Genomic DNA, 21,177 nt, shown 5'->3' on the forward strand with positions numbered 1-21,177 from the left:
CTGGGGTGGCCCCTGGGTGCACAGTCAGCGGCGAGATGGCGCTGAGTTCCTACCGGCGCCTGCCCTCCCACCCCATCTCGCCGCCCAATGCCCCCGGCTCCTTCTCTTCCAGCGGCCTGGGCGAGGAGCCTGCTTCCCTGCGGCAGCAAAACCTGGAGCTGCAGGTAGGTGCCCGGGGCGGTGCCCTCGTGCCCCCGGGGGGTTCTGGGATTGAGGGGATCAGGGCTGGCTCCCCACGGGGTTCTGGGTTCGAGGGAATTGGGGCTGGGAGTGGTGTCCCGTCGCCCCCGGGGGGTTCTGGGATTGAGGGGATCAGGGCTGGCTCCCCACGGGGTTCTGGGTTCGAGGGAATTGGGGCTGGGAGTGGTGTCCCGTCGCCCCCGGGGGGTTCTGGGATTGAGGGGATCAGGGCTGGCTCCCCACGGGGTTCTGGGTTCGAGGGAATTGGGGCTGGGAGTGGTGTCCCGTCGCCCCCGGGGGGTTCTGGGATTGAGGGGATCAGGGCTGGCTCCCCACGGGGTTCTGGGTTCGAGGGAATTGGGGCTGGGAGTGGTGTCCCGTCGCCCCCGGGGGGTTCTGGGATTGAGGGGATCAGGGCTGGCTCCCCACGGGGTTCTGGGTTCGAGGGAATTGGGGCTGGGAGTGGTGTCCCGTCGCCCCCGGGGGGTTCTGGGATTGAGGGGATCAGGGCTGGCTCCCCACGGGGTTCTGGGTTCGAGGGAATTGGGGCTGGGAGTGGTGTCCCGTCGCCCCCGGGGGGTTCTGGGATTGAGGGGATCAGGGCTGGCTCCCCACGGGGTTCTGGGTTCGAGGGAATTGGGGCTGGGAGTGGTGTCCCGTCGCCCCCGGGGGGTTCTGGGATTGAGGGGATCAGGGCTGGCTCCCCACGGGGTTCTGGGTTCGAGGGAATTGGGGCTGGGAGTGGTGTCCCGTCGCCCCCGGGGGGTTCTGGGATTGAGGGGATCAGGGCTGGCTCCCCACGGGGTTCTGGGTTCGAGGGAATTGGGGCTGGGAGTGGTGTCCCGTCGCCCCCGGGGGGTTCTGGGATTGAGGGGATCAGGGCTGAGGCTGGATCCCAAGGTGGGGTGGGGACTGTTCTCCTCTCCTGCCTCCTTCCCCCCCACCCCCAGCGCTGCATCTTTGAGAAGAAGCAGCGCCGGAAGCGCCAGGAGCCGCTCATGGTACAGGCCAACCCCGATGCCAAGGTGACGGGCCGCCGGGGGCGCCGGCCAGAGGAGCGCACCCCCCTGATGGAGTCCTGCAGTGACCACAGCCTCTGCAACGGTGAGAGCGGGGGCAGAGGTGGGAGCCAGGGTCCCTCCGTCCTCACCCGTGTAACGAGTTCCCCCCTGGTCTCAGCCCTGTTTCTTCACTGGGGTGATTGGCTGGCTGGTGAAATCCCATACAGTCAGGTCACGGTGGAGGCGGGACTCTCCCTCCTCCAAACCCAAGGTAGGGGCGTGGCTCGTCAATTAGGGGCAAGGCTTCCAAAAAATAGGCCCCACCCCCTGACAGAGGTAACGCCACAAGGGGGGTTAACAGTTTGCCTGTGTCAGAGAAGAAGGCAGGGGAAAGGGGCGTGGTTTGTCCATGGGGGTGTGGTTTGTCAATGAGGGAGTGGCTGTCCTGGTGTCCCTCTGTCAGTCAAGAGAGAGGTGGAAGGGGCGGGTCTTTTTGGGGGTGGGGTTCGCGAAGGGTAGGTGGTGCTTCCAAGAACTAGGCCCCGCCTCTACCAGCAGTAGTGCGGGCAGCCATCCCATAGGAAAAAGAGAGAGGGGCGTGGTAAATGTGGGCGTGGCCTGTTATTTGTGGGCAGGGCTGATAGCAATTAGCCTCCGCCCACTAGCAGGTGGCCTTATACAAAGGGCAGAACTGCTCCCCCTCTTAACCAAAATAGGGCAGGGAAGGGGTGGAGCTTGTCTGTTGTGGGCGGGACTTCCAGTAATTAGGCCCAGGTAAAGGAGTATGGGATTTGGGGGTGTGGCCGATGGGCACTAAGCCCCACCCACTCTAAACTGTAGCATGGCAGAGTGCCCATTGTCTCACCCAATGGGGCGGGGCTTATCTGCTGGGGGCGGGGCTTGTCTGCTGGGGGCGGGGCTGGTGCCCACAAGGTGACGGACTCTCTCTGCCCCTAGGAACCAGCAACCCCTTCCTGGTGGAGTCGGTCCCGGAGGCCCATCGCCCTGCTGACGCCTGGGGCAGCTCCGTGCACCTGGAACGGGGCCCCCGAGCTGCGCAGGAGGCCGCAGGTAAAGGGGGAGGGGCAGATCCTGGGTGTGGGGATCCCCGGTGGGACCCCCCCCAGCTCTGCCCACCCACTCACTCTCTGCCCCCCCCCATCCAGGTGCCTCCGACGCAGAGCTGGAAGAGGCCGTCCTGGAGGACACGCGGCCCATCAGCAAGGCCAAGGCGGCGCCCAGCTCCAGGCGCCGGGGCTGGCCGGCCAAGCAGAGAGGGGGTGAGCGGGGGCCGCCGGCCTGGCCGGGCCGGGAAACGGGTGCAACCGTTGCCGTGCAACCGTTGCCACGCAGGTGCACCATTTTATGTGCACCGGTCCGTTGCCAGGCAACCGTTGCCACCTTTAGACAGGCACCACTCTGTTGCTGTGCAACCGTTGCCGTGCTGCATGCCCAGTTCCGTTGCTATGCAACCGTTGCAGCGGATGCCCCACCTTGTTGCTGTGTTGTGACACTCCGAACCCCTTAGCAACGGTTGCTATGACATGCCCGGCCTGGCCTTTTAAAGGGGACAGCGTGCCCTATGACCCCCCCCTTTACCCCTGGCCCCCTCTCTGCCCCGCAGCCGGCCGTGCCGACGCCCGACGCCCCTGGAGCTCGAAGCCGAAGGCCCCGTCGCCCGCGCGAGGGGAGCGAGTCCCCTCTGTCATCGTGGAGTTCAGAGGTGGGGCACTGCGGGCATCTGGGCTGGGGGGGGCAGCGGGGCAGGGCTGGACGTGCGAAGGGGGCTCATGGAAACTGCGGCCCTGGTGCAACGGGCCCGGGGGGGGAGAGGGGCGTGCAGCTGGGTGTGCAAAGGGGGGGGTGCAGCCCTCGTGTGTGAGCGGGCACAAGGGGGTGTCACTGCCAAGCGCCCGTGCAAGGCCGGGGTGAGAGCAGCTTGGCGTGGGGGGGGGTCTGCTCCAGCACTTACCCCCCCCCCGTCCCCCCAGACCCTCAGGACAGCAGTGATGGGGACGCCCCTCTGGAGGCCGGCGCTGTGGGCTGGGAGTCAGCCCAGGAGGGGGACTCGGAGGGGGAGGGGCAACCGCCCCAGGACCCCCCAGTGCCCCCTTCCCCTATCAAGAGGAAACAGGACAGGAAGCTCCCAAGCAGAGGTGAGTTGCGGGGGGGGGGCGAGGAAGAGGGGCATTGTGGGTAGGGGAGGCTGTGGGGGTGGATTGATTGGCCCCTCTGTGCTGATGGGGGCCCGGGTTCGGCTCGGTGCAAAGGATTCTGGGACAGAGCGGTGAGGTGGGGGGAGCGCCCGGTGGGGTGGGGGGTAGGGCGGGCCAGGGTGTATATGTGCCGGCGAGGGGGGCTCATGGGATGAGGCCTCTCGGGGGGGGCACTCAGGGCGGCTTGGTGGCGGGGAGGGGGCCTGGGCTTTCTCTGACCTTTCCCCCCCCCATCTCCCTCCCAGGGTCTCTCGGCAGCCCCCCCGGGAGCAGCGAGGAGGAGGAAGGAGACCTCGACATCCTCTGCAGATCCCTGGAGCCCGACACCCCCAGCGTAAGGGTGGGGTAACATGGGGGGGTGCCCAGAGGACGCCCCTGTGCCCGGCTGCCCCCCACCGGGATGGCCTCTTGCACCCCTTTGCACGAGGCCCCCGTGCCCCACACATGCCTTCTGCCCTAGTATCTGCCCTGGGCGTTTGCCCCCGGCCCCATGAACCCCCGGCCCAGGCTCCCCACCCCGGGCCTCTCGTCACTCCCCTGCCCCCAGCCCCCTGCAGGCCTCACCCCTCTCCCTCCCCAGCAGCTGCCGGAGTTGGCGCCGGGGACCCCGTGGCCCCCACGGCCGGAGGAGCTGGAGGGGTTTGTGCTGCGCCCGGTGCCCCCCGGGGTGACCGTTCGGTGCCGCATCAGCCGGGACCGCAAGGGGGTGGACAAAGGCGTCTTCCCCTTCTACTACCTTCACCTGGAGAGAGACGATGGGAGGAAGGTAACGGGGGGGGGGAATTATGGTGGGGGGGAAGCGGGGCACCGTGGGGCACAGGCTGGGGGGAGGCAGAGAAGGGGGTGCTGTGGGGCACAGGCAGGGTGCAAGCAAAGAAGGGGGGTGCTGTGGAATACAAGTTGGAGGGAGGCAGCAGAAGAGGGGGGCGCCATGGGACACAGGCTGGGGAAAGGCAGAGAAGGGGGGTGCTGTGGGGCAGAGCCTGAGGGGAGGTAGTGGAAGAGGGGGGCGCCATGGGGCACGGGCTGGGGAAAGGCAGAGAAGGGGGGTGCTGTGGGGCACAGGCTGAGGGGAGGCAGCGGAAGAAGGGGGCGCCGTGGGGCACAGGCTGGAGGGAGGCAGAGAAGGGGGGCACTGTGGGGCACAGGCTGGAGGGAGGCAGCAGAAGAGGGGGGCGCCATGGGACACAGGCTGGGGGAAGGCAGAGAAGGGGGGCGCTGTGGGGCAGAGGCTGAGGGGAGGCAGCGGAAGAGGGGGGCGCCGTGGGGCACAGGCTGGAGGGAGGCAGAGAAGGGGGGCGCTGTGGGGCACAGGCTGAGGGGGGGCAGCGGAAGAGGGGGCGCCGTGGGACACAGGCTGGGGGAAGGCAAAGAAGGGGGGTGCCGTGGGGCACAGGCTCTGAGCAGGCAGAGACGGGGGGTGCTGAGGGGCACAGGCTGAGGGGAGGCAGCGGCAGAGGGGGGCACCATGGGACACAGGCTGGGGGAAGGCAGAGAAGGGGGGCGCCATGGGGCACAGGCTGAGGGGAGGTAGCGGAAGAGGGGGGCGCTGTGGTGCAAAGGCTGAGGGGAGGCAGCAGAAGAGGAGGGCGCCATGGGGCACAGGCCAGGGCAGGCTGTTCATTTCTGTCTCTCTCAGCTGTTTCTCATGTCTGGCCGGAAGAGAAAGAAAAGCAAAACTTCCAATTACCTCATTTCCCTCGACCCCATCGACCTGTCCCGGGACGGGGACGGCTTCATGGGGAAAGTCAGGTGGGTTCTGTGCCCACCCCAGAGGGGCCGCGCCTCCTTCTGGGCGAGGGGTCCCCGTATACCCAGCCCTCGGGCCCCACCCCAGAGGCGGTCGCATCTCAGCACTGGGCAAGGGGTCTCCAGGTGACCAGGACTTTCTGATCTCCTGGCAGGTCCAACTTGCTGGGCACCAGGTTCACGGTGTTCGATAACGGGACGAATCCGGACAAAAAGCCCTTCGTCCCCGAAACGGCTCCGATCCGGCAAGAGCTGGCGGCCATTTGCTACGTACGTGAGAAAATCTTGGACCCGGGGCACTCCTGTGGGGAAGCTTGCAGCACCGGGATCCCCAGGGCACTGCTGCAGGGAAGCTTGCAGCACTGGGAACCCTGGCTGGGGGCACTGCTGCGGGGAAGCTCGCAGAGCCGGCATCCCCAGCTGGCCGCTGTCATGGAGATGAGGAGGGTGTGGAGGTTTTTCGGGGCAGGGGGGGATGTCGGGCGATGACAGGGTCATAGATTCTCTGCTGCTCCTCACAACAGGAGACCAATGTGTTGGGGTTCAGGGGCCCAAGAAAAATGACTGTGATTATCCCCGGCATGAACACGGACAACGAGAGAATCAGCATCCGCCCCAAAAATGTGAGGCTGCTGGGGACACGGGCCGGGGAACTGCTGTGGGGAAGCTCGCAGCGCCGGGGCACCCCAGCCGAGGCACTGCTGTGGGGGAGCTCACAGCACTGGGGAACCCCAGCCAGGGCACTGCTGCGGGGACACCGCTGCGGGGAAGCTCTCAGCGCTGGGGAGCCCCGGCTGGCGCACTGCTGTGGGGAAGCTCGCAGCGCCGGGGTCTAACCCCCCCGTGGCTCCCTGGCTCTCTCTAGGAACACGAGACCCTGCTGACCCGGTTCCAGAACCGAAACCTCCAGAACCTGCTGGTTCTGCAGAACAAGGTGCCGGCCTGGAACGAGGAGACCCAGTCGTACGTGCTCAACTTCCACGGCCGCGTCACCCAGGCCTCCGTCAAGAACTTCCAGATCGTCCCCGACCACGACCGTGAGGGGGGGAACTGGGGGGAGACGGGGGGGGGAGCCAGGCAGGTGCTGGGGTGGGGGGAGAAGGGAGGTGACAAGGGAGGGATGAGGGCTGCCCCCTCTCTCCCGCCCTTGGCTGACAGGGCCTGGGGGTTGGATTGAGCTGGATTTGGGGGGCTGTGCCGAACACACTCACCCCCCAACGAGGTACCCTGTACTGCAGTTTCGGGGGGGGAGGTGGATTGGGGGGCATTGGAGCCAGATCAGGGCTGTTGGGGCAGATTGGGGAGATTTGGGGTGAGGCTCGGGGGGATTTGGGGAGGCCAGTGGGGCAGGTTGGGGGGATTTGGGGAGGCCGGTGGGGTGGATTGGGGGAATTTGGGGGGCAATCGGGGGGATTTGAAGCAGCCGGTGGGGCGGGTTGGGGGGTATCTGGGGTGAGGATCGGGGGGATTTGGTGGGATCGGGGGAGCTGTGGGGGATTTGGGGAGATCGGTGGCGCGGATTGGGGGGAATTTGGGCGAGATGGGGGGATTTGGGGAGGCTGGTGAGGTGGATTGGGGAGTGTCTGGAGTGAGGATCGGGGAAGTTTGGGGGGGATCATGGGAATTTGGGGGGCCGTGCCCCACCCACTAACCCCTGTCCCCCTGCCCCCCCAGCCGAGTACATTGTGCTGCAGTTTGGCCGGGTGGCGCCCGACGTCTTCACCATGGACTATCGCGCCCCCCTCTGCGCCCTGCAGGCCTTCGCCATCTGCCTGTCCAGCTTCGACGGGAAACTGGCCTGCGAGTAGCCCCCGGACATGACCCCGTGACCTCCGACCCCCGCCAGCCTGCCCAGGACCCCATGACGCCCAATCCCGTGCCCTTGGAATGACCCTGCGACCTCTGACCCCACGACCTTGGAATGACGCCGCCATCTCCGACCCTGTGACCTCTGACCGATGCTGACCTACTCTGAGTGGCTGGTTTCTCTCTGACCCACCCCTTCCCCTGTTGACGGGTCCTTGTCACCCTTGACCTCTGTTTCCTTGACTTTACCCTTTGACCTCTCACCACTCCGACCTCTGGCATCTTTAATGTCATTCTTGACCTTTGACCTCCCCACCTTGGCCTCTGACCTCTTTGGGCCTAGCTTATCCTTGACCTATGACCCCTGATTTTCTTTGTTGCTCTCTGGTCTTTTGATGTCATCCTTGACCTGTGGTCTGTTTGACCCTTGGCCTCTGACCCTTCATCCTGACCTTTGCCCTCTGGCCCTGATCCATTTCACCTCTCTTGAAGACGATGCCGTGACGGCAGCTGCAGCCACCATCTTGATTGCCTCAGTTTCCCCCTGCCCCCAAAGAAGCAGGGGTCAGGGCTGTTTTGGGGGACCCCCCAATGCATGGACTGTAAAGTGCCCCTCACCCCTAAGAGTGTAACAGATTCTTGATCCAAATAAAATCTACCCAGAAGCGAGACCCCTGAGGGCAGCTGGTTGTTGAGTCCAATTTGGGGGTGCCCCGCCAACCTCACCCCCAGGTTGCTGGATCCCTTGGGCGTTGCCCTAATCTTGGGGTCCCCTCAGGCCACTGTTCCTGTTCAACCCCCCCTGCCCTGAGCCCTTCAACCCCCTCACCACTAGCGCTGTCCTCCCCCCAGATGCCCCGTACCTCACATGCCCCCAGAATCCCACTGCTGGGGGGTATTGGCTGTGACAAAGTGCGCCTTGTCTCTACTATTGTTATGAGACCTGTGCCTGCCTCAGTTTCCCTTCTGTTTTGCATGGCTGCCGGGTGTGTCCGTTTGCTCTCTGGGGAGGTTGGGGGGTGGGGTGGTCGGGGGAGCACCCAGGTTCTGAGCCAACAAGGGCAACCCCAAGCTCCCCCCCACCCCAGCTGTGCCCCCACCCCCCGGCCTACAGCCACCCTGGCAGGGGGATGAAGGGCTGGTGTTGGATGAGTGGGGCCGGGCCGTGGGGCTCACAGCAGCTTGGCTGGGTGCTGGGCTGACCCGCCCAGACCCTACCGGACTCCTCAGCCCGGTGCCAGCCCGCGGACGGGTCTGTGGTTGGCAAAGGGGGCAGCGTCCCTGCCAATGCCCCACAGGGGGCTGGACTCGCAGTTGGGGGCTGCAGAGAGATGGGGGGACCGGGGGATCACAGCTCGGTCTCACAGGCCAGGGGGCCCTGTCCACTATGGGGTCACGCCCAGGAGACTGGTTCCAGGCTGGGGCACAGAGTCGGCCCCATGGGTCTGTGACACCCATCCCCCCTCCCCACCCCGGTGAGCCCCCCCGTCCCCTTCTCCCTCCCAGCCCTTTGCTCACCCACCCCAGTGACCCCCTTCACCCACAGCCCCAATCCTGGTGCCCCAAACCGAGGCCATAACGGGGGGGGGGAGTGAAGGAGAAAGAGATGGGCGGAAATCATCCCCCCCATCCCGCCTCACATCCCCCCCGTCTGTGCCCTGGAGGAATGGGGCGGGGTGACCCTCCCCCTGTTGAACCCGCCCCCATGCCCAGTGATATAGGGTGTGCCACTCTGCCCCGGGCCGCCCCACCCCGTCCCGCCCCCACACCTGTGCAGCTGCTGAGTCGGATCCACCATGCACCAGCCAGGCCTGGAGCAGGAGAGACGCCGCTGCCCCCCACGCCCCCCAGGAGCTGGGACCTGCCCCCAGCCCAGCCCACCCAGGGCCATGGCCACCCGCTGGGGCATCTGCTCTGCTGGCAGGATCAGCCACGATTTCCTGGTGGCCCTGAAGACCCTCCCGGCCACGGAGCATAAGGTGGGGCTGGGGGAGAGGCTGCAGGATGCCTGGGTTCTCTACCCGGCTCTGGGAGCGGAGCGCGGAGGGTGGTCCAGTGGTTAGACTGGGTGGGGGGGGGGGAGGCTGGGAGCCAAAAGTCCTGGGTTCTTGGCTTAGTGTTCACTGACTGGCCGGGGGGTGGGTTCTGGGGGGGTCCCGGCTGCCGCATCCCCACTTTAACCTCCCCCCCAGGCTGTGGCCATCGCTGCGCGTGATCTCGCCCGGGCTCAGGAATATGCCCAGAAACACGGGATCCCCCGAGCGTACGGGAGCTACGAGGAGCTGGCGCAGGACCCCGACGTGGGTGAGCCCCCGGGGAACCCCCATGGGACCTGACCGGGGGGGGGGGGGCAGGACACGGGGCCTTTCCCCTCTAGGGGGCGCTGGCTCCCATCCGGCCCCAGGGCAGGGAAGGGCTGGCTCAGGGGGGTGGGGAAGGGGGCCCGGGGGGCCTTTCCCCTCGGGGGAGAGTCTGTGTGTCCAGGGATACCTCTGGGGCAGGCTGAGACCCCCAAAGTGTGGGAACTGACCTGGGAGGGGTGAATGGCAGCACGAGGGGTGACCTGGAGCCAGGACACCTGGGTTCTCTCCCTGGCTCTGGGAGGGGAGTGGGGTCCAAGGGTTAGAGCTGGAGGGGGGCTGGGAGCCAGGACTCCTGGGTTCCACCCCCATTTCACACTTCCCATGGCAGATGTGGTCTACGTGGGGGTCATAAACCCTGAGCACCTGCCCGTGGGGCGGCTCTTCCTGGGGGCCGGGAAGCACGTGCTGCTGGAGAAGCCCCTGGGGATGAACACGGCGGAGGTGAGAGAACTGGCGCAGCTGGCCCAGAGCCAGGGGGTCTTCCTGATGGAGGTGAGTGACCCCCTAGAGCCCCCCTGCAGCCCAGCGCCCCCCAGCACCGGCCTGGGGCATCAGGGCCGGTCCTGACCACTCAGGGAGAGCACCCCGCGGGGCCCCCGCTCCCTGCAGTCCAGCACCCCCTGACGGCCCCCCCCGCCTCGCTCCCAGCACCCCCTACTGGGCCCCCTGCCCTGCTCCCAGCGCCCCCTGCCGGGCCCCTGCTTCCCTCACCCCAGCACCCCCTACTGGGCCCCCTGCCCCGCTCCCTGCAGCCCAGCACCCCCTGACGGGCCCCTGCTTCCCTCACCCCAGCGCCCCCTGCTGAGCCCCTGCCCCGCTCCCCGCAGCCCAGCGCCCCCTAGGGGGCGACACAGAGAGCCATGGGCTGAACCCCCCAGAGCCAGCGGGGGAGCGGGGCGACCGGGAACAGCCCCTCCGTAGAAGGGACGTCCCTTAGTTCGGCCTCTGGGCCCCACGAGCCGGGGAATTGCCGAGCGCTGGGAGAGCCGCGGGGCGCGCCCGGCGTGGGAACGGGGATGATGATTAATACCCCGGGGGGCGGGCGCTGGGCAAACAGCCCCTGAGTGTGGAAAGGCCCCGCGTGACGATCCCGGGGGGCCGGCACCGTGGGAGCTGCTGGGGGACAGGCCCCGACAGGCTGGAGCCGGCCTCGCCCATGAGCCGGCCCTGAAGGGACCCACCCCCAGGTCACGGGTGCCTAGGGAGGGGTAGAGCCACCCCCCATCCGGTTCTGGCACAGCGCCCACTACCATTGCCTTGGGGCCAGCACCCACAGCCAGGGGCCAGCACCCCCTGCCGAGCCCCCAATTCCCTGCAGCCCAGCGCCCCCTGGCAAGCCCCCCGCCCCGCTCCCTGCAGCCCAGCGCCATCTGGCGAGCCCCCCGCCCCGCTCCCCGCAGCCCAGCGCCCCCTGCCGAGCCCCCCGCCCCGCTCCCTGCAGCCCAGTGCCCCCTGCCGAGCCCCCCATTCCCTGCAGCCCAGCGCCCCCTGGCGAGCCCCCCGCCCCGCTCCCTGCAGCCCAGCGCCCCCTGCCGAGCCCCCCATTCCCTGCAGCCCAGCGCCCCCTGGCGAGCCCCCCAGCTCTGTTTCTGCCCCTGCCCCCCAGGCGTTCTGGACCCGCTTCTTCCCCATCTCAGAGCAGATCCGCCGGCTGCTCGCCCAGGGGGCGGTGGGCGAGGTAAAGCTGATCTCGGTGACCGTGGGGCACCCCATGGAGAACATCCACCGGCTGGTGGAGAAGAAGCTGGGGGGCGGCGCCATCCTGGACGTCGGCTGCTACGGCATCCAGTTCGCCAGCATGGTCCTCGCGGGGGAGCGGCCGGAGTCCATCGTCGCCTCGGGCTTCCTCTACCCCTCCGGTACCGGGGGCTGGAGTGAGGGGCAGGGTGCGGGGGGCAGGGAGGAGAGGGGCTGTGGGTCAGGCATGAGGGGCACCGGCAGGGCAGGGGGGCTGTTGGTGAGGTGTGAGGGGCACCGGCAGGGCTGTGGGGGCCAGGAATGAAGGGCACCATCGGGGTGGAGGGGCTGCGGTTTGGAGGTGAGGGGCACCGGCAGGGCAGGGAGGCAGGACTCAGGGGCACTGACAGGGTAGGGGGTTGTGGGTCAGGCATGAGGGGCACCAGCAGGGAAGGGGGGCTGTGGGTCGGGAGGGACGGGCAGAACTCAGGAGCACCAGCAAGGCAGGGGGGTTGTGGGTCAGGTGTGAGGGGCACCGGCAGGGCAGCGGGCCAGGGCTCAGGGGCACCCGCAGGGCAGGGGGGCTGTGGGTCAGGCATGAGGGGCACCAGCAGGGCAGGGGGCCAGGGCTCAGGGGCACCCGCAGGGCAGGGAGCCAGGGCTCAGGGGCACGGGCAGGGGGGCTGTGGGTCGGGCGTGAGAGGCACTGGCAGGGCAGGGGGGCTGTGGGTCGGACATGAGGGGCACCGGCAGGGCAGGGGGCCAGGGCTCAGGGGCACCAGCAGGGCAGGGGGGCTGTGGGTCGGGTGTGAGGGGCACCGGCAGGGCAGGGGGGCTGTGGGTCAGGCCTGAGGGGCACCGGCAGGGCAGGGGGGCTGTGGGTCGGGTGTGAGGGGCACTGGCAGGGCAGGGGGGCTGTGGGTCGGGCATGAGGGGCACCGGCAGGGCAGGGGGCCAGGGCTCAGGGGCACCAGCAGGGCAGGGGGGCTGTGGGTCGGGTGTGAGGGGCACCGGCAGGGCAGGGGGGCTGTGGGTCAGGCCTGAGGGGCACCGGCAGGGCAGGGGGGCTGTGGGTCGGGTGTGAGGGGCACTGGCAGGGCAGGGGGGCTGTGGGTCGGGTGTGAGGGGCACTGGCAGGGCAGGGGGGCTGTGGGTCGGGCATGAGGGGCACCGGCAGGGCAGGGGGGCAGGACTGAAGTGCTGCTGTTTCGGTTTCCCAGGTGTGGACGAAACCACCTCGGTGATCTTGAAGTACGCGGGCAAGCGCCAGGCCGTGGTGTCCTGCACCATGAGCGTCGAGCTCCCCAACCAGGCCTGGGTCTGCGGCACCAAGGGCTCCATTGAGGTGCGGGGGGGGGGGCACAGAGGGGGCAGCTCCTGGCCTATGGCCCAAGGATAAGAGAAGACCAGGAAAACTGGCTGGGCACCAGGACTCCTGGGTTCTCTCCCTGGCTGGGGGAGGGAAGTGGGGACTAGTGGGGGGGGGGGAGTCCAGAGTCTTGAATTTTCTCTTTGTCTCTATGAACAGCGTGTGGGGAGCTGGGGCAGGTGGGTCAGATCCTATCGTGGGGGGTGCTTATTATTAACCCTTTCTTCCCTGCATCCTCCTAGCTCCCTGCCCCCTGGTACGCCCCTACCACCATGATCGTGAACCACCAGCGCCATGAGTGCCCCCTGCCACCCCCCCCCCAGCCCCTCAACTTCTCCAACGGCACCGGCATGCGCTACGAGGCCCAGCACGTACGCGAGTGTCTGCTGCGAGGTAAGGGCCGGACGCCAGGGGTCCCGCTTCTGGGGCAGGGAGCCAGGACTCCTGGGTTCTCCCCCTGGCTCTGGGAGGGGAGGGGGGCAAGCTCCAGGGTCTCTCCCCACATCCAGCCATAGCAGCCCACAGCTTGCTCAGCCCCTGGCTGGGGCACTGCCCAGGGGAAGCTCGCAGCCCCACCTGAGGTGTCTCTCCCCGCAGGCCTGAAGGAGAGCCCCATCATGAGCCTGGCCGACAGCGAGCTGGTGGCCTCCATCATGGACACGGTGCGACAGCAGCTTGGGGTGACCTTCTCCGAGGACCAGCAGGGCTGAGCACCCTGGCTGCCAGGGGGACGCGCCCTGGTTGGGGGTGGGGAGTGGGGGCCAGTATCAATGAAGGGGCTGCAATAAACAGGACCCTGCCCAGCTGTGGTGTGACTCCTTGTGGGACAGAGCTGGGGGGGATGGCGGGGAGAGAGGAGCGCAGGACGCCTGGGTTCTTCCCCAGCGAACACACATTTATCTTACAGCCATCCCCCCACAGCACCATCCACCACCCCAGCAAGCCCCCCAAGCTGAGACCAGGGCACCCTCTGTTGGGCAAACACCCTCCCCGCACGCACACACCTGCCATCAGAGCAAGGTACAGCCCCCCCTTGTGGAAAGGCTACCCCAGAGGAAAGGGGGGGTGGGGGAACACCCTCTAACAGCAGGCTGTTGCCATGCCTGCACCCGTCCAGCAGGGGGTGTTGCTCCTCCCCCACAATCAGTCTAGAACAGGGGTGGGCAAACTTTTTGGCCCAGGGGGCACAGTGGGGTTGCAAAACTGTATGGCAGGCTGGATAGGGAAGGGCAAACAGCCTGGCCCCCCCTCTGAACCCCTCACCCATCCAACCCCCCCCCCCATCCTTGTCCCCTGACCACCCGCCCCTAACCACCCCCCGGGACCCTGCCACCTATCTAAGCCCCCCTGCTCCTTGTCCCCTGACTGCCCCAACCCCTATCCACACCCCTGCCCCCAGGACCCCTGCCCCCCCCCCCCCCACACATCTTGTCCCCTGACCGCCTCCCCAGGACCCCACCCCCTATCCCATCTCCCTCGGCCCCCCCCCCCCCAAACCTCCACCCCATCCGACCACCCCCGGGACCTCCTGCCCCCTTACCATGCCGCTCAGAGTGGCAGGACAGGCTTGTTGGAAAGCCTGGGAGGTGGGCAGGCGCAAGCCACACAGCAGCATGGCTGTGGGGGCAGAGGCCGGGGGCTAGCCTCCCCAGGCAGGAGCTCAGGGGCCGGGCAGGATGGTGCCACGGGCCGGATGTGGCCCATGGGCCGTAGTTTGCCCACATCTGGTCTAGAGCCTAGAGTCAGCCTCACTCTTAAGTCGATTCCTAGAAGCCTGCAGCTGAGTCGGGGGCACGAGGCTCCATCAGGGGACTCCCCCTCTGCATGCCACAGGCCCCTCCTAAATCCCAACCCCCCCAGGCTGGGGAAAGAGCAGGGAAGAGACACTAACACAAGGAAGAGAAAAAAAACCAGCCCCCGGCTATGGCCTAGCTCTGGGGCTGCAGCAGTGGGGGCGAGGGGCCAGAACAAGCAGCCACGGGCAGGCCACGTTTCACCGACACCACATCCAGGCCGGCCGCCATCAGCCCATCCCGAGCTCCCCAGCCTGGCCGAAGGGCTAACAGAATCGGCGAGTCGGAGCAGGGGACTCGTGGGAGCTCGGGGCCTGGCCCCAGGGCGACGCTGCTGGATTCCCCCCTCCACAGCCAGCGTTTGCCACTCCAGGGGGGTGGATACGTCGCAGAGGGGCCAAGGAAGAGGCCCGAGGATGACTCCAGGATCAGAAAACCTGCCCGAGAACGAGCAGGGGGGGGGGGGACGACCCTTGATGGCCTACCAGATCCACCAGGCAAAGTGAGACAAATTTCCAGTGGAAATAAAGCACCCGGAATCGGGGGAGGGGGGGGATTAACCCTTGAAGCACCCACCCCAGGGGTGGAGTGGATTCTCCATCCCAGGCACCCAGGATGGAAGTCAGGGCAGCCCCAGGGGGTCAGACGAGGTGGGGCGACTCCTCACCCCACGAGGATCGATGAGGAGAAGCGTCCCAGAGCCACGGGATGAGCAGCTGCATTCTGAGCACGCTGCCGGCGAGGGGGGGGAAGCACTTGGGTTGCACCCCCCGGCCCCTCAGGGGTTGGGCTGGGGCTTAGGGGTGCCAGGGAGATTTGGGGGGCCCCCGCAAAGAGCTCAAGGTGTTTCTCCTCCAGGGGAAGGCCCCGCAGGGGAGAGGGCCTCGAAGGTGCCCGCACAGCGTTCTGAAACCCGCAATGACTCGGACTGCTGTGGTAAGCGATGGGGTCTCTGGTCCCGGCCCAGGGCCGCTCCGGGAGGGGTGCAAAGCCGCGGGCTCAGTGCGGGGAGAAGCGGGTTAGTTCTGTGCTACGTGGGAGGGGATTTGGCCGGCCCAGCCAAGCCCCAGAGCGGCCCGGCCTCCCAGGCCAGGCAGCCGGAGCTGGGCCCTGTGAGAGACGCACGGAGGGGCTGGGCGGAAGTGGAGGGGCTGGTTTTATTGAGGTTCAAGGCTCAGACCAAGATGCCGTATTGCTTCAACACGTCGGTGTACCTGGCGATCTTGCCTTCCACGTTCTTCTCCGCCTGCTTCTGCAGTTTCTGGAAGAGACGCCCAGGGAGGAGGAATCAGACCGAGATTCGGGGGAGCCCCCAGGGAATGGGCCCATCTCCCTGCGGGGTGGGTAATGGGGACCCGGCGCTGGGATGCAGCCCCTCTGGGGTGGGGCACCGGGGCTGATCCTATGGGGACCCCTCGCCCAGTGCCGAGATGCGACTCCTCTCAAAGGGGGACTGTTCGAGGCCCCATGACCCCCGGAGACACTCACCATCAGCTTCTTCTTCTTGTTGTAATGCAGCTTGGCTTTCTCCTTGCGTTTCTCCTCCAGGGTGGAGGTGATGGCTTGGTACTTCCAGCCAACCTCATGGGCCAGGCGCCCCAGGAAGGCAAACTGCGGGGCAGGGGAGAGACGGGTCAGGAGAGAACCCAGGAGTCCTGGTTCCCAACCCCCCTCCGCCACACCCTGCTCTAACCCACCAGCCCCCATTCCTGCAGGATCCCAACTAAGCCAGGTCGTGCTGCGCCCCCAGGTGGTCTCAGATGGTAGTGCATGTAGGAGGTTGTCTCATGGTCGTGAGACTCGAAGAGAAGTGAGTTAGCATCATCACCGACCGCCCTAGGTGCCAGCTCCCAGCACCGGGTAGGGCACAGCCACTGGCTGGATGTGGCCAGGGCATCACTGGACAGATGGCACCTGCACTGAACAAGGCTGTCCCATGACTGGCCACTAGCTGCCTCATGATATTGAAGACCAAGGAATCATGTGGCAAGTAGTCCCATAGGTTAACACCACACTACCTAACAAACCCATTACCTCTGATGAATTGCTGGTCTCCAATATCATGTGGGTGCCAGTTCCCAAGGTTAATACCACTGGCAAGTGAATATATTGCCTCGGAGTTGGCCCTGGCCTAGTACCATGTTGCAAGTAGTCCCATGGGTTAATGGCTCCCCGAGTTTTGCCTTTGAGGAGTCCTCTGTTCTGACAGGCTGTGGAACTACCTGCCTCATGACAGTGCTGCCTTCAATCAGGTTTCAACCTCCTGCCCCATTTCCCGTGTGGAAACGGGGCTCTGGGAGGGCCGTACCTTGCGCGTCGGCTTCAGGCGTACGACTTTCAAAGCAGCGGGTACCACCATCCGTTTCCTCTGCACGGGGGGGAGAGAAGATAGTTATGGGTACGAAGGAGACGGGGTGGAGAGCAGAAGAGCGGGTCTGGCGTGTCTCAGAGTCAAAATTTTTCTCACCCAGCATCAAACAATGTAGGTAGATGGAACATCATGGACACGGGCCCCCCATCCCCCCTGCGGCCCCCAGGGGGCACTGTTACCTTGTCGTACGGGGGCGGAATCCCATCAAAGACCTTCAGTCTCTCCAGGGCGGCCTGGCCTCGCTTGGTCTTGTGGGGCAGCATCCCTGCAAGGAGAGGAGACCAGCTGCTGGGAGTGGGCCTGCAGCTGGGGCGCTCTGCGCTGTGGGTCTCTGCCCCCCAAGCTCCATAAGGGCGGGGCTGGGACACACTGCTCTGAGACTGCCCTCTGCCCCCCAAACTCTATGGGGGACAGATAAGAGGGCCCTGTGCTGTGGCTGTTCCCTGCCCCACTCAGGGCCCACAGGGGATGGATCATGGTGTGGCCCAGGTGCCCTGCGCTGTGGGTCGCTGCCCCTCAGGCTCCATAGGGGGCGTGTCTGGGACACACTGCTGTTGCTATTCTCTGCCCCCCCCGGGATGGATCATGGGTGTGGCTCAGGCCCCTGCGCAGTGGTTGTTCCCTGCCCCCCAGCGGCACCTCAGTGGCCCCCCCCGTACTGTCCCCTGAAGCCCAGCCCAAGCATGGGGGGTTGTTACCTCGGACCGTGCGCCAGAAGATGCGGCTGGGGGCGCGGAAGTGGTAGGGACCGCGGGACGGGTTGGTGTTCATGCGTTTGCGGAGGAAGGCCAGGTACTTCACTGGAAGGAGAGCAGAGCGGGGTCAGCCAGGGAGCGACTCTCCCGGATGCCTGGGTCCCAGGCCCAGTTTGGCTACTGAGTTCGGGGGAGGACGCCCCCTCCCTGGGCCTCAGTTTCCCCTCCCACCCTCAGGGTAGAGAGCTCGTGAGCCAGTCAGGACAGGGTCTGTGCAGCGCTCAATACCATAGGGGGGTCCCACACCCTCCAACACTACCATCATACTGTGGGGCACTGCCCCCTTCTCTGCCTGCAACGGACCAAGGGGAGGAGGAACTGGTGCTAGGTAAACCAGTACCCAAGCTGCAAGGGAAAAGGGGGCTCAGAAAAGGACCCTGGCGTCCTGGCTCCCGGCCCCGACGGTAGCACTCACGTTTGTTGCGGTAGAAGTTCCCGGAGATGTTGATGCCCTCGCATCTCACCACCACCACCTTGCGCCCTGGGAGGAAGGCAGAGCAGGACGTTAACGAGGCCGCATGGCAAGTGGGGAGCCGGGGCACAGCGATGCGGGGGGTTCCAGGCCGTGCAGGCCCAGGGCGGGACACGCTGGCCACGCCACCGATGTGGAGCGGAATCGCCACAAGCCCAGGGACCGCCAGGCGGGGGGAGGGGATTCAGGGCTGCAAAGTTACTCGGGCTCCTGCTTTGAGCCCATCGCCATGGACTCAGGCCAGGGGCGGCAGGAGAGGCAGAGGAGACTGGAGTGTTTAATAGCAGGATCAGGAGACCCACCCTTAGCAAACAGCATGGACCTAGAGAACCCAGGAGTCCTGGCTCCCAGCCCCCTGCTCTATCCTGCTAGACCCCACTCCCCTCCCAGAGTCAGGGAGTGAACCCAGGAATCCGGCCTCCTCCCCTCATCTGCCCACTAGATCCCTCCTAGAACCAGGGAGTGAACCGAGGAGTCCTGCCTCCCCCCTCCCCACCCACTCCCCTCCCAGGGGAGAGAACCCAGGCGTCCTGGCCCCTCGGGGAGCAGTCTCAGATGGTAGTGCATGGATGGGGTGTTCTCACGGTCGTGAGGCTCAAACACAGACAGCATCATCACAGACCCCCTCCAGCGGAGCAGGGTCCAGGCAGGGGGAGGGATCCCAGGCCTGGGGGGCACCCCCCCAGCAACACTCACCCAGCAGGACCTGCTTGGCCACGATGGCTGCCAGGCGCCCCAAAAGATGGCCACGTCCATCGATGACCAGAACCTGAGGGAAAAGGGGAGGTGGTCATCAGTTTGGGGGGTCCCAGGTCCCACCAGATAGGGTGAACGAGGGGGTGCTTGTGCTGGGGAAGCACCAGCCAGCTCTGGGGACCCCCCACTCGCAGGGGAGCTGCCCCCAGCACCACTAGAATCCCACTGGGGGGCTCCACATGGCACTACAGGGGTCTCGCATCCCACAAAGTGGAGGCTCCACTTCAGCCCCCCACATCCTCTCTGCCCAACCCAATCTACTCGCCCTGCCCAAGGCTCCCGCAACAGCTCCCCCGCCCCTCCTCCCACCCCACAGCCTCCCTGCCCCTCCCCACACAGCCCCCCACCCCTCCATCCACCCCACAGCCCCCCACCCCTCCTCCCACCCCACAGGCTCCCGCCCCTCCCCACACAGCCCCCCACCCCTCCATCCACCCCACAGCCCCCCACCCCTCCATCCACCCCACAGCCCCCCACCCCTCCCCACACAGCCCCCCACCCCTCAGCCCCCCTGCCCCTCCCCACACAGCCCCCCACCCCTCCATTCACCCCACAGCCCCCCTGCCCCTCCCCACACAGTCCCCCACCCCTCCATTCACCCCACAGCCCCCCACCCCTCCTCCCACCCCACAGCCTCCCTGCCCCTCCCCACACAGCCCCCCACCCCTCCCCACACAGCCCCCCACCCCTCAGCCTCCCTGCCCCTCCCCACACAGCCCCCCACCCCTCCATCCACCCCACAGCCCCCCTGCCCCTCGCCACACAGCCCCCCCGCCCCTCCTTCCACCCCACAGCCCCCCTGCCCCACCCCACACAGCCCCCCCACCCCTCCTTCCACCCCACAGCCCCCCTGCCCCTCCCCACACAGCCCCCCCGCCCCTCCTTCCACCCCACAGCCCCCCTGCCCCTCCCCATTCCCCTCACAGCCCCCTGCCCCCCCATACGCCTCCCCCCTTTGGGGCTCCCTTTGCCCCCCACCTGCCCAAGGCTCCCCTCCCCACACAGCGCGAGGAAGCGAAGGGGGGCCCCACCCCTCACTCGCCCCGCCCCGGGGGGGGCCCCAGAGGCCCGGGGGGGGGGGCGGCCTCCGGGCCCCGCGCGCACCTTGAACTCCGCCATGCTCGCCGGCCGCACGGGAAAGAGGCTCCGCCTCGCGCACACCGCGGGGTCTCCCCTTCCGGCGCGGGGCGCGCAGGGGCGGAAGTGAGCGCAAGCGGGAAGTGAAGGCAGCTCCAGGGCCGCCATTAAGGGCAGCGCGGTGCCGGAAGTGACGCTACCAGTGGGAAGGAGGGCAGGCGGCCAGGAAGGAAGGGCGGAAGTGACGACAAGAGGCGGGCACAACAGGGTGACTCAAAGGCGGATCAGACCGGAAGTGACCGTGGTAGCCGTCGAGAAGGCCGCCATGATGGGCAACCAAACCGGAAGTGGAGCCAACCCCCCCGAAAGGGGCGGGGGCCACATCAAGCCCCGCCCACTCAGTGTATATTGAGTTATGTAAATGAGGGGGAACCCCCCCATGCTCCCATACAGAAGGGGTCACAGGAAATGGGACCCCAAATTGCCCCTCCCCCACCACAGGCCCCTCCCCCACCCAAGGGGCTCCTCGGTCTCCACGAGGGCCCCCCACCCCCTCCCAAGCGACCCCCCCCCCCACACACATTGCAGGGCCTTCCCCGATCCCCCTCCCCCACCGCCCCACACGCCGGCCCCTCGGCCACGTCGCCACCTCCCCCCGGCCCCGCAGGCCCCAGAGCTGGGCGCAGCGTCGCCCCCGGGCCGGATCCGGAGGCCGAACCCCCTCCCTGCTCCCAGGGGGGGATCCCCCGTCAGCCCCTCGGCCCCAGTGCCGCCCGGGGGGGGCTCAGGTGCGGCTGGGTACCCCCCCCGCCCCACGTCCTTCCCGGCTGCCCCGGAGGCGACCCCCAGCCTGTGCATGGGGCCGGCGTTCTCTGCTCCCGGACGGCGCCCCGTGAAAACGCAGGCGGGTCGCTGGCCCCCGGCGCCCCCCCGGGCTCTGGGGCCCTGTCCCGGGCTCGGCGTTATGCCCCCCGCCCGCAGGCCGTGCGTCGGCGGCGAACGGGGTCAGGGACGACGTTCTGGTTTCTGGATCAAGCTGGGAGCGAGCGCAGGTGTAAAGGGGACTCTCGTCCCCTTCCTAACACTCAGTGGCGGGGGAGGTGGTGGCCAGCTCCCAGTACTCAAAGGGGAAGGGTCGATGGGACGTCAGGACCCTGAGGCTGACGGGCCCCAGGAACAGGGGGGCTAATCAGGAGGCCAGAGGGGTCCCGTCCCCTCTGTGAGCTGGAATTGCCTGGGCCAGCCAGAGCGGGGCCGAGCTAAGGAGGGAGCCGGGCCCGAGCAGAGCTGGGGAGTGGAGCTGGGCCAGACAGAGGGGCCAGAACAGCAGCCCAGGGAGCTGGAGGCAGAGCGGGGCTGGGGCTGGGGCAGTCTGGAGCCGGGTGCGGTGAGCAGCTGGGGGGATCGAAGGGAACCCTGGGCACTGGGCCCAGTGCAGGGAGACGCCCCCTGCCAAGAGGCCCTGCAGGCCAGACTTGGGGGGGTCGTAACCCCGATGTGACTGGGGCAACGCTGGGAAGAAGGGTCCTGCCACCTACAGCCTGAGGGCATGTGGCCACCGAGAGCTAGAGCGAGCGTCCGACCCGCAGCGT

General features: G+C 67.2%; 3 protein-coding genes across 3 annotated transcripts; 2 read left to right on the forward strand and 1 right to left on the reverse strand.

Annotated features, from left to right (window-relative positions):
- Window positions 1–35: 35 nt before the first annotated feature.
- TULP2 (TUB like protein 2) lies at window positions 36–7,614 on the forward strand (the record flags this gene model as incomplete). The annotated part of the gene is made up of 13 exons (XM_084612958.1): window positions 36–164; window positions 1,131–1,284; window positions 2,139–2,252; window positions 2,348–2,461; window positions 2,806–2,904; window positions 3,173–3,337; window positions 3,643–3,731; window positions 3,978–4,163; window positions 5,037–5,149; window positions 5,302–5,416; window positions 5,671–5,769; window positions 6,012–6,183; window positions 6,821–7,614. 13 exons carry the CDS (start codon window positions 36–38, stop codon window positions 6,952–6,954), a joined length of 1,683 nt encoding a protein of 560 aa, XP_084469084.1. The 3' UTR covers window positions 6,955–7,614.
- A 1,209-nt stretch (window positions 7,615–8,823) lies between these two features.
- On the forward strand, window positions 8,824–13,094 carry LOC311512000 (trans-1,2-dihydrobenzene-1,2-diol dehydrogenase-like). The gene is made up of 7 exons (XM_084612971.1): window positions 8,824–8,931; window positions 9,145–9,256; window positions 9,644–9,807; window positions 10,922–11,174; window positions 12,213–12,337; window positions 12,604–12,754; window positions 12,959–13,094. Exons 1-7 carry the CDS (start codon window positions 8,842–8,844, stop codon window positions 13,069–13,071), a joined length of 1,008 nt encoding a protein of 335 aa, XP_084469097.1. The 5' UTR covers window positions 8,824–8,841; the 3' UTR covers window positions 13,072–13,094.
- Window positions 13,095–15,292: 2,198 nt separating this feature from the next.
- RPL13A (ribosomal protein L13a) lies at window positions 15,293–19,768 on the reverse strand. Its single transcript, XM_084612424.1, has 8 exons — window positions 19,613–19,768; window positions 18,449–18,521; window positions 17,696–17,761; window positions 17,224–17,325; window positions 16,705–16,790; window positions 16,463–16,522; window positions 15,643–15,765; window positions 15,293–15,415 (listed from the first exon to the last, which is right to left on the reverse strand). The coding sequence occupies exons 1-8, from the start codon at window positions 19,751–19,753 to the stop codon at window positions 15,329–15,331; spliced, it is 738 nt and encodes a 245-aa protein (XP_084468550.1). The 5' UTR covers window positions 19,754–19,768; the 3' UTR covers window positions 15,293–15,328.
- Between the last annotated feature and the right edge of the window lie 1,409 nt (window positions 19,769–21,177).

The sequence above is a fragment of the Lepidochelys olivacea genome (assembly GCF_965140295.1).
Source record: "Lepidochelys olivacea isolate rLepOli2 genome assembly, chromosome: 23".
In the NCBI taxonomy this organism is placed as follows: Eukaryota; Metazoa; Chordata; order Testudines; family Cheloniidae; genus Lepidochelys; species Lepidochelys olivacea.

Bases quoted from the DNA above. Each gene is read 5' to 3' on its own strand.
- LOC311512000 (XM_084612971.1), top strand. From the start codon at position 8,842: ATGGCCACCCGCTGGGGCATCTGCTCTGCTGGCAGGATCAGCCACGAT. The intron at 9,808-10,921 runs GTGAGTGACCCC...CCTGCCCCCCAG, and splicing joins AGGGGGTCTTCCTGATGGAG to GCGTTCTGGACCCGCTTCTT. The intron at 12,338-12,603 runs GTGCGGGGGGGG...GCATCCTCCTAG, and splicing joins GCACCAAGGGCTCCATTGAG to CTCCCTGCCCCCTGGTACGC.
- RPL13A (XM_084612424.1), bottom strand. From the start codon at position 19,753: ATGGCGGCCCTGGAGCTGCCTTCACTTCCCGCTTGCGCTCACTTCCGC. The intron at 17,762-18,448 runs GTGAGTGTTGCT...CCTTCCTCCCAG, and splicing joins GGCCAAGCAGGTCCTGCTGG to GGCGCAAGGTGGTGGTGGTG. The intron at 16,791-17,223 runs GTAACAACCCCC...CTCTCCTTGCAG, and splicing joins CTTCTGGCGCACGGTCCGAG to GGATGCTGCCCCACAAGACC.